Raw genomic sequence first — 12,104 nt, forward strand, 5'->3', positions numbered from 1 at the left:
TGCTCACCAGCGCCACGCTCGTCTATAGCGGCGGACGTAGTACATCCAGTACGTCCTGTATTATCGCGAGTGTCACGTGGAACGTCGTCGAGCGATGATGACAGAAACTGTGCGAGAACCCTCTTATGCGGCCTATGATAGCAAGGCTGCCAGAACCGAGGCCCTCGCTGAGCTAAGGTAGAGAAATGAGGGGCTCGTTATGACATACAAATGAAGGAAGCCAACAGTCACGAGACATGTTGAAAGTAGTCCAGGTTATTAACAATCGTTATTTACGCTTCGTTGTGTATTATATGTATGATTTTTTCTTGGTTATTATATGGAAGGTTCTAGAAGGTGAGTGGCGGGAACCTTGCTCTCTGACCCGGCTCTAATTTCAGTTATTTTCACACAACGATTCACGATTCAGCTGGGGCGTGGCGTACTGTGAAATTAGAGCACGCTGCATGCTCCCACAGGCTACACCTGCCCAAGAGAACATAGTTTCGAAGCAAAAATATTTAAAAGGCCCATTTTGTGTAAGCTTTGACACTTGTATGCAGTCATGATTTTGCGAATCTCCGTATTGAACCCCTATCTTGGCGTTGGTATCTCGTACTGCCACATCTGCGTCGCATGAGAGAGGCCACAGCGCATGACGTGTTGCCACCGGGGGTGGAGCTCATTCATCCAGCATGAATCACTGACGTGGATTTCGGAAAACAATGCTCGCGACCTCTGAGAGATAACGGCGCGTGACGAACTAATCGACAAGTTACAATCAGGCGCACTCAATTAAAAAAAAACTCGCTGCCTTCCTTATTGAAAACGAATTCATTAAGAGCACATGCATCTGATGACCCCGTTTAATCGACTGCGCAAAATAAACAACGGACGTGAAGCAGGTGCCTGATTTTAGAAATGAGAAATAATGGCAGAGGCTACCAGCGGATGCAAACAAAAGAGAGATAACGACGCCGGGAAATAAATAGTCCAGAGTATAAAACGGACGGGGTTCGGATTGTAGCGCTCAGGCAGCGAAGCCGCATTGCGTAGACCGACCCTGTATTAAGAGTAGGAAAGCCACGTATTTGGAATGCTTCGCCTCCCTTCGGCTGAACAATCAGTCGCACGCTAGAGAAGCCGTGGGCAGCTCACCGGTGCTTGTTGGTGAACAGGCGCGTCGGGGCTTCGGACGCAACTATGGCGAACAGAAAGTTGCACACGCTGTTCGGCTTCTGCCCCGAACTGGACTGGAGGCCGACGGCCTTCGTGGGGCCGATACCACCTGGCAGGGTATGCGCCTCTTGCAAGCGGATTCCCATGAGCGGCTTGCTGCTGCCGTGTGAGGACCTTATATGCCTGCCTTGCTTCGAGAACGACGAAAGCTGTCCCGTCCACGAAATTGCATTCCCAGAGAAGGATATCCAGAAGACGACGTTTTCGCTCCGGCACGTGATGCAGCGCAAGGTACGCAAAGCTCTTTTGAATCTTATCCTTGCTCAGTGTTGACAGGAATGCCGTGCTTTTGACCACATAATAGTAAGTACGCGGAAATTAACACATTGCAAACAGTAGAACGCACTGTTGTGACCAGGCAGTCGTAATGCTCGAATAGAATCTGCTTCTCCTCCTGTGTCATATAAAATGTGAAACTATGACGCTGATTGAGCTTTATCTATTTGTATCTTTCAATGCATTGTACACTTTCATCTGTGAGTGTCTGCAGGTACATTTAACTGCAGACTGCGTGTCAGCAGATACAATCAAACCCACTTCTGTAAAATCCTTAGAGAGATTGGCTGTATCACGAACTAACTGCGTGATGGAAGCGAACAGTCACTCTAAGCAAGGAGTACAGAGAATGTTTTCTCGTAATTTGTGGTGTAGATTAACTCTAAATTGATAAGAAAGCAGAAGAAAAAGCTACCACATGCCGCCGGTGGGATCCGAACCCACGATCTCCGAATTTCGTGTCCGATGCTCTGTCAACTGAGCTACGGCGACGGCTGTACAATCTGCTGCTTTCGAGGTATTTATGTGAAAGCAGAAGATCGAATAACCGTCGCCGTATCTGAGTTGGTAGATCACCAGACCAGAAATTCGCAGGTGGTAGGTTCGGGTCCCACTGGCGGCATGTGTTTGTTTGTTCTTCTACTTTTTTATCAAATCCACAATTAATTTATAGTTTGTAGACACCACAAAAACATCCCCTATGGCCCTTGGTTGCGGTGACGGCTTCCGTCATGCATGTCTTAACCAGCACCTATTGTCCCTTCCCTTGTCTGGTGAATAACTAACTAACTAACTAACTAACTAACTAACTAACTAACTAACTAACTAACTAACTAACTAACTAACTAACTAACTAACTAACTAACTAACTAACTAACTAACTAACTAACTAACTAACTAACTAACTAACTAACTAACTAACTAACTAACTAACTAACTAACTAACTAACTAACTAACTAACTAACTAACTAACTAACTAACTAACTAACTAACTAACTAACTAACTAACTAACTAACTAACTAACTAACTAACTAAATAGCTAACTAACTAACTAACTAACTAACTAACTAAAATAAGTAAATGATGATCGCACTGGACTGATGACAATGGGTACACGATGACCATGAGAGGGATTGCTACATATACGGCAGTCCTACGATTTCATAGGACCAACCAAAATGATTGAACGTCTGCAGCTGTAATCTGCGGCTCTCGTCGCACCTACGGTCGCTTCACTTCACTTCTGAATTAATTTAGCCTCAGGTCATGACAGGCCCTGGAGGAGCCTTGATTTGAGCTCGTAATTTTTCAAGGTTTGAAAATTTTTCCTGAATGCCGCAAACTTCGGTAATATTAAGACAGAGTTAGCAAACTACATCAAAATTGTCTTAGTAAGTTACTCAAGGTGCCTTTTTTGGCACGTTTCCACCTGAAATTGATGTCACGTTGCAGCTTCTTTTTCCAATTGTGCGTACGAATACTCCATGAAGGGCTTAACGTCTGGAATCCCAGGTTCATTACTTTGATTGCGCGAGTGTATTTGAGGCCGCGAAGAAAGATAACGTGCTGCATCACTGCAGGCTTGCTGCTAATCGCATACTTGTGGTGCACACTACACAGCAGTCGCTAGTGATCTCAGAACAAAAGTTGAACCGTTGCAAGACGCGGTCGTTCTCCCTTTTGGAGAGGGAGAACAAATGAAGGAAAGCAAGATTAGCGATGACAAATCTGATATCTCTGCAGATGCACATAACTCACGCTGGCCTTCTTGAAGCGGTGCGTTTGGTCGGGTGGGCGTCCTGCCGTGTGGGCTTGAAGTCAATGCTTAGCATTGTGGAGAGGTAGCCAAGGAGATTCACTTTCCAGAGAACCCGTCAAGATCCGCATAACAGGTCGAGCACTACAGCCTTTGTCAAAAGTTGAAAACCCAGAAAGGAAAAGGGGGGTTGCTTAGTGTGGCTCTTGTAGCATACGTGGAAGTTCCCGATTTCGGAGAGGGGATGATCAGTGCTCCTTTTAACTACTAGAGTTCTGGTATCCGGGGCATGCAGAGCGAGTGTCACGGCACGGCCCGGAAGCACACTCCCCTGGGCTATAAACTTTTCACAAAGGCTGTACATTTCTTTGTTCAGAGCAGGAGCACGCTACAAACAAAACGCGCTTAACTGCTCGCTCATGCCTTTTGCAGGCTCGACTTCGAGGAAACGACGTGAACAATGGCCCCCGATCTTGTAATACCGCCTGTTTTGGCTACTCAAAGAAGTTTGACGGATTACTCTTTCGACGAAATAGCTAGTGCTTGGTATCACATGTTATGCGAGGCATAAAAAATGACTATTAGGACACTTTAATGTTGCAATTGTATTACAAAGGCAGAAAGTAACAGACTTGCACGAAGGGAGGAAGGATGAACGAGCGATGATTGCTTTTGTGAGCTATCTACTGCTTCCTTGCTGAACTTAAGGCAAGGCATCTCTTCCCCTTCCAGGGAAAGGTGTATTCAGGCGAAAGTCTTTTATGTCTCCTCGTCGTCGACAGAAGGTTGTCAGCAGAGGTGTCACGCTTTTCTAGTCAGACCAGAAAAAAAATTTTTGTGCACGATAGGATTCGAACCACCATCTTTCCGTTCCGCAGCTGAGTGTGATAATGGCTATGCTACTTTTTTTTTCTTTCCCAACGCGCATGTAGTTCTCCTTGTCTAGGACGCTGGAGATTGTTTGCAGAAAGGCGTCGAATCAGACGGATGCCTCCCAAACGCCCTCTAGTGTCTCCAGCATTTAAGATTCACAAACAATTGTGTACTTAATTAACATCTAAACCACACATCAGTGACACAAGCAACAACACCGCGCTAAATGCTTTCGCCTCACCGCACTTTAGGTCAACAAAGTGCCCCCTGAATATTTTTTTATTCAATGGCGAACCATTTGAAAGCTGGCCACAGTGGCCACCATTGTTCTGTGATGTGGATGTTGTTCTGCGGAGCAAGTGACGTAGTTTTCGGGCGTATACCGTGGGCTTGAAAGTGTAAATACAAAAAAAAAACGCACTACTGCTTCAAAGCTGGTTCTCTCCTCGTATTATAGATAATGTCCACTAGGCGCTGCTAATTGTCGGCAGCATTTTCCGCCGCACGTAGTTCGCGCATTGAGTGGTAAAGTGAAGGGGGCAACAGGGAAAGACACGGAAGTCCACTGATTTATGAGAAGGTGCTTACGGGCGAGAGGCAGATTTTTCAACAGTGATTTTCGTTTTTCAGGTGTATTGCTGGAACTCAAGCAAAGGTTGCGACGTCGTGGGTACGCTGTCCTTCATGCTCGACAACCACGAAAAGAACTGTGCTTTTGGCGCTGCACAGGCACACGCGGAAAAAGGCACTGCTGAGCTTGGACAACATCACTCCAACCCGGAACGTCTTACGGTGCCAAGACGTGAACACCGGACACAGACTGTGCTTAAGGAAGTGCATGGCGCCCCACCAAGGAAAGAGAGGATGTTACAAGATAGCCACGTTTGTAGTCTTAGCGACTTCGTGGTAAAAAGTGATGGAAACAGTTCCACGAGATCGCATTCAATCACGCTTTCAACGCGTGCGGGTAGCCTGAGCGAACGGGTGCACAGTTCAGTCGAGATCCAGGTAGACACTCGGTCCACACGTGACACTGCTGCTCGGGAAGCCACCGAGCGTAGATCGAGGAAGACTAGCGCAACGAGGGCTCCGCAGCAACGAACCTATCAAACCACACGTAGCACCTTTGAAAGCGTGTTCGAGCGCAGGCGAAGCAGTACTGCAGAGCCGCTTAACATTAACCTGCCAACTGACGCTGAACAGTACCAGCGCCGGCGCAGCAGATCCAACAGTGATTGTGCCAACAACGAAAGCGCCGCTTTTCTGGCCCCTCGACGAGCCGCAAGCACAGCTCCCCGCTCAGAACCTCAGCAAGGAGGGACGTCTAGCCGCATCAGCGAAAGCATGGACATGAGAGCTACTGAACCAATGGAAACAGTTTCAAATAGCACAAAACCACCTGGGGACGTAAGTGCAGAAGGTGCTACTTTAGAAAATATTGTAAACGAGCCCTTCCTATCTAGACAATTTCGAGGAGCAGAGCTCTGCCAGTCATCGGAAGTATTAGGTATTAAAAGAGAGGGCCCTAGTGGTTGCACGGAAGCCATACTGACGGGCAGCTGCGGAAGCACTCGAACACAAAGTCTTGGCGAAGGACCCTCAAGCACAACCGTCACAGCCCTTGCATCTGATGACAGCCGGATGCACCACGAGGCATCGAGAGATAATGTGCCACCGGCTGACAATGCACTGGGAGTTCTTGACCACCACGCTACAGAGAGCACTCACAAGCGAAGCGAATACGCTATTTCGGAATCTTCTTCCACAGCATCACGAAGCTCGGGCGAGTTTGAAGATTCATTGGAAGACACAGAGTCGAATGACGAAGATTTCAAGAGCACTGCGCAAGAACAGGAAACTGGCTACCAGGGTTTCGGAGGGGTGCTTGCAGCGCCTTCAGAGGACACAAGAAATACAGCGGAAGATGACACGAAATCGGAACGACCACAGGACAGTGAAGGGATTCTTAAAGCGACCAGCTGCAATGGGACTGCGCAAGACCGATCTGTTCACGCAGAAGTTGCAAGTACGCGTGCGCCATTAAAACGAGTCAGCGAACAGAGAAAATACATTGTAAATGGGCCTTTTTTCAGAGGATCAGTGTCTGAGAACGAGGGAGACAGAACCATGGAAGCCAATGCGGAGTCTTTCAGTCGCACGAGTAAAGGCAGCGTGCCTGAGGCTCAGTTTGCTGCCGAGTTGTTTGCATCGGACAAAGCAGAATCTGCAGCATTGGAGTCACTGGAAAGGATGCTTGAAGAGCGCCGAAAGGCTGTAGAAAACCGGATGACGGGTGGAAGAGTGGAGAGCTCTGGACTAGGCTCGGGTGTCCCTACTACAGCGCAGCAGCCGCCAGAAATAGGCGTATCAGAATTTGAGAAGCGTATTGAACGCCTTAACTGTCCAACTAGCCACGCTTTACGTTCAGTTACTGACCCGCCTACACAATACAAAGAGGCAGAACGAAGCGCTATTCCAAAGGAGACGACGACAAATGATCCTGTGACGTCACCAGGCCAAGAAATAGCAGAAGAATCACAGAGTATACTGCAGCGCCGCGACCACAGCGGACACAACTGTACGCCTTTCCTTGTCGATGGTCCTGTTGCTTTCTCTGCTGTGGAGCCTATAAATGACCTTATAGGGAGTTTGCTGAAAGACACGAGCAAAAAACTGCCGCAGGAAGGATTGGCGGTTGGGACATCTGGCAGTAGCAAAACCAGAGAATTGCTGGATTTCTCAGTTTTTAAACCACGCAAATTTTCGCCTTTTTTCCAAAGCAGCCAAGATTACCAGAAAGAAAAAGAATTTGGCATCACTTCTGCGAACAGTGACAACTCTGTGCCTAGCTTAACAGTGTCCGAAATGACAGCGAGTGAGACAGAAGTTGAACAGCGTGGAAACCTAGGCACAAACCCCTCACCATCAGGAAGCTATAGTGTGGATGACAGGAACGGCTCTCAACTTTCAAATCGCTCTGAAGAGGAGAAAACGGCTGACAGTCACCGTTACCTTGAGCAGAACTGTTCACACCAACTCAGCGATGAAGCCTTCGGAAAGCAAATTATAAGCAGCCTAAACTCAGCGACTGGTTGTGTAGGAACAGGGCAGGCTCTCCTCCACCCTGAGAGCATGACTAACCATTTGAACTTCTCCGCCATTCTTGGCAAGGTAAGCGAAGCTATCGAAAACGTTTCGAAAGCAAAGCAGTTTCGGCGAAGCGACGATGAATCAGGAAGCCCAAGCTCTGATGATGAGGTGATCCAGGAGTCCTGCAAGAAGTCTGCCTATGCCGACGTTCCGAATAGCCAAAGCAATCACACGGGCGCTCATCAGCACATTAAATTAATGCGCGAGAATCGGTGCCCGGAAGCAGCTTCAGTCGATGATTCAGAAGCCACTCAGTCGGCTAGCCCAGAAGATACAGGAAAGGAAAGTCGCACAGTGCCGTCGAAAGAAACCACAGTTGAGGACATAGCCGAAAAGAAAGACCGCGGGCCGCCGCTGGCTTCCGTCTACAATGCCAGTCCGAGTCTTAGCGTCGAAAGCGTCACTCGTTCGTCCGAGGCATCATTTTCCAGCTCATTCAGCCGAAAAGCAACGATGTGCTCCACTCAAGAGGAAAACAGCTGTACTGAGGAAAATAGTGGCGCGAGGAGAGTCGTGCACCAGGAAGAACAAAGTTCGCACCTGGTTCGTCGAAGCGTGACGTTTGCAGAAGATGGACTCTCGGTAGGCGGGCAAAGGGAACAAATACTAATTCCCGCTGCGTTTTACCCGCCCTGCACGCCAAGTAGTGACGACTACGAAGCAGCTGGATTAATTACAGACAAGGCCGAAGTGGCAGCGACCACTTGTCAAGACATGAAATCCTGCAGGCGCACGCGAGAAAATGACCAAGACAGCAACTTGCGTGGTGAGATACCGCCCTTGGCCGAAAGCCGCAGTGTCTGCAAAGAAACCCTGACTGAATACCTTAAGGCCTTGATGCCTACGAAGCTAGCTTTAGACGCCGTTTTGACAGTAACAAAAGAATGCCTGAGCCACCAATCACGAAACACTGCTGTTCTGCAGGAACTTCAAGAAGAAATTAGAAGTAGGACCGGTGATGTGGTAAACGTGTGCAAAGCGATGTTGCACAACTCCTTCGGAAACTGGGAGTCTTTCGAGGGGTACATAAACAACTTTGATGAAGTGAAGAATCGGGTAATGCAAATCGAGTATCTTTCGCTGGAAGTTTCCTCTCTGCACTATTTCTGCGGGTACAACATCCGACCGAGCGTTTTTCTTCGAAAGAGGAACGGCGTCATAGAGATCCACCCTGAGCTAACTCTGCACAAGGGTGTCTACGACGATTTCCTAAAATGGCCTTTTGAAGGAAAGTTCAGGCTTGTGATTGTGCACCCTTCTGACGCAACTGAAGACGTGGTTCTCGACATGGACGAGGACGACAAAAAATCGATTCCATTAGCGTTCATGAAACCGAAGGCCATGAGGAACATCGAAGCTTATGCGCAAAGCTACCTCTCGTTCCAGGACATCGAAAACAAAGGCCTTGTTTCCGATAACAGACTTCGTCTTAGGTTCGAAGTTTTCTCGTCTTCGTAACACTGACCAGGAATCAGCTGTTGCGCCAGCCAAGCTTAATTTACTGTCATCGACAGCTATGCAGCATTGGGAGAAAAATAACTCAAGTTCAGGTGGCAGGTACTTTTAATGCGTTGAGTTTGTTATTTACTAAACTTTATAATATAATTAAATCATTACCAAGTGAGCAAATAATGAATACTTTCAAGCTATTCTGCTTATGAGTTTTAATCGAGGAATGCTCAATAAAATGAATATTGCACCGAATTGTTCTCATGCATTTTGTCGTGGTAACAACGTGCGTAGCGCTCCTGGCACAGGCGCTGTGCTGATAGCTTGCCTATTGGGGGCCATTAACTTAGAGGTGATAAGAGTTCAGTTTTACGGACGTAAAAGTGGGCACCGTTGATATTCCATAAGGAATATCAGTGTGGGCCCGCGTATCGAAAACTTTTTTTTTTCGAAATTCATTCTCTTTTTAATTAGCCGGAAGGTCTTTGATACCAGATCCAGGCATTTAAATTGCTCGCTAGCACTGAGGCCACAGCCGGCAGCAACAAATGCGGTAAATAAAAGCACGGGTTAAAGAACTACTGTAAAAAACAGCCACTGGGAGTTCTATTCGGGAAAATATGCAAGTGAATATCAATTAAAATCAGATCGCAGCCTATTTGATAGGCGCCGCGGTGGCTGAGTCGTTATGGTGCTTGGCTGATAACCCGAAAGGCGTGGGGTCGATCCCAGCAACGGCGGTCGCATTTCGATGCAGGCGAAATGCATCGCATAGTACACGGGCCCGTGTACTGTGCGGTGCCCGGGCGTTCAAAATTATCTGGAGCCCTTCACTGCGGCGTCCCTCCTAGACTATGTCCCTTTGGGTCGTTAAACGTCATAAAACAATAAAAACTATTCAATTCTCTATCCAAGATGGAAATGAGTGTTGCAGACGGAAGAAAAGAAAACGCTGACATTGGTGTCCACGAAGCGCAAGCACAAACGCGCACGAAACATTGCGTACAGGCTGTCACCGAAATTGATGTTTTCGTTGGAGGTAGGCCATACTTGTGAGAAACATTGCATGACATTACAATGATCATCTCTTCAGCTCTAGACGATTGCGTGGGTTCAAGCATAATTAGTGCACGAACCTGTGTTATAAAATTGCTTTTTTAACGCACTTTACGCGCTTTCCTACGCTATCCGGGGCACAGAAAGGTTCGAGAGCAAAGCAGGAGTTGTGCTCCCAGTCTAGCAGCTCGCTACAAAAGCACAACACAGGCATGTTATGGTGCACGATAGCCTGGTCGCTTCCCCACGTTACCTGGAATCACGTGGCGCAAGGATGTTGAGTTTGGGCTGCGCCCTGTTGGGAACGGGGCCACATGCCCACCTTGCTGCCACCTGTGTTAGAGATGGGGCTTCTATCCCACCGCTGCCACCAGTGTTAGAAGTGGGGCCACAAGCCCACCGCTGGAACCAGTGTTAAAGATGGGGCTTCTATCCCACCGCTGGAACCAGAGTTGAAGACGGAGGGGTCCTGGAGATGACTAACTCGTTTAGCCCCGCAGGTACCGGCTCCGAATGACGATGTCGGACTGCGTTATCGAGGAAACTGTACAGAAGGGTTTATTCTACATATTTACAGATGAGAATGGAATCGAATCGAATGCTATGCAATGCAATGCTCCGATCACACAACAACATCCCGTTAAATACGGTTCGCGTTCCCTAGATCCCTGAATGGGGAACTTGGTTCGAATAACGTTGTCCAATCGGATGGGCCATTGATGACGCTGGCGGTACCACCCACGGCAGGGCGGTGCTGATGCCCTCTCGCTCTCTCACAGCTCGGGGGATGAGAAGGGGAAGACAGTCATCAAACACAGATGCGTCACCTTGACCACTGCCGCAAGTGTTCTGTGCGTTGCCTCCGTGGGAAAGCAGAATCCCGCAGTCTCCTCGCAGGTGGTTGAACCTTCTCGAACTCCCCCGCCGGGTGGCCGAAGCACGAGACCCATTCGACACAGCGTCTTTCAATTAGCAGCCTCGCTCAGCGTGACCTTGCGTAGCATCATCCCGTTCGGTGACCCGAAGGCCGACTCGGCCAACGTATACCGCTGCTTCCGCCGTGCTTCATGTGCATCTCTGCTTCCAGCGTTGTTGCTGCTGTGCCAAGTTCTCGCCGCATCTTTGCCTAACGACGACACTCGTCTGACAGTAATTTCTCCCAGGTCCGTGGGACACACCCTCCTTCGATCGGTTCGGAGGTTCGGTGATTTGGAGTGCAACAGCCCCGGCCGTCGTCGTCTATGCTTCTGCCGCCGGCGCCAGGCCTCGTCATATCCCTTGCTTTGCGATGAGTCACACCCGGCTCCCAGGGCCACGTTGTCCACTCTTAACAGCTCGTCCGCGGCCCGAAAAATCTCGAATGGCCAGCGTTCACGACCGCTGGGCAGGAAGAGATGAGGCTGGAGTCGGGTGGAAGGGCTGGTTTCCAGAAATGGCATCCAAGCTCGAACATTCAACAAAGAATGGCATCAGTGGACTGTTCCACGAGACAGGGCACTGACCCACAAGCAAGCGCTCGGAATCTGCCAAAGACCCACCAGGCTTCCCACAATGACAAAAAATGTTTACTAAAACATGATTGGATTTTGGCGCAATTTTGGTGCCGAGAAAGCGCAATATATCCCCTTTGAAATCGCCAAAGACGGACTGCTTGGACCAAGGTTAAAACAAAAACCCACACACAGTAGGTGGTCCCACCAAGTACTCCTGTCTACAACAATCGGCTGAATCCATCAGCATTTCCGTGCGATTTTCCGTTCCTGAAACGCATCGAGAAATTGTTTTTGGAGAGCAGGACTCCGTCTAAGCAAGCGACCATCTTTGGGGGGACAAAACTGTCATAAGCATGTTTGAGACGATGATCAGTCTCAAATATGAACTTTGCGCCGTTCAAGTAGCTCTGGTAACCCGACAACATCTGTGCCGTCTAAACCAAACGCGCGCTCTTTGTCTGAAGCGCTGAACGCTTCTTCTCTACAGGTCAGCCTGCGGCTGACGTACTGAACATGGTGCTCTTCGTGGCCGTCGCCAACTTGACTTAAAATAGCACCCAGTCCTCTATCACTGGCGTCACATTGAACTTCTTTAACAAAATAAGTGGCCCGAATCAAAGGTCTGGACACGAGCGCATCTCTCAGGCTCCTTAAAGAGTTCTCTCTTAGGTCATCTCAGTATACGTCAGTGGGGCTCCCTTTCGTCAAGGGATCAACGCTCCGTCTACGCGACTCTAAGCGTAATTCTACTCGAGCTGCACTCCTGTGAGTGCCGTTATCTCTTGGTAGCATGGGAAATCGACACCTGTGATTTCTAACTCAGTGACACCA

At 48.6% G+C, this 12,104-nt stretch overlaps 1 protein-coding gene across 1 annotated transcript; it reads left to right on the top strand.

Annotated features, from left to right (window-relative positions):
- The first annotated feature begins 1,182 nt into the window (after positions 1–1,182).
- Positions 1,183–8,772, top strand: LOC149353533 (uncharacterized). The gene is given in 2 exon segments (XM_089577365.1): positions 1,183–1,449; positions 4,756–8,772. Coding segments are annotated over 2 exon segments (4,284 nt in total).
- The last annotated feature ends 3,332 nt before the right edge of the window (positions 8,773–12,104 follow it).

This window comes from Amblyomma mixtum, chromosome 3 (assembly GCF_055824585.1).
Source record: "Amblyomma mixtum isolate Tamu chromosome 3, ASM5582458v1, whole genome shotgun sequence".
NCBI lineage: Eukaryota > Metazoa > Arthropoda > Arachnida > Ixodida > Ixodidae > Amblyomma > Amblyomma mixtum.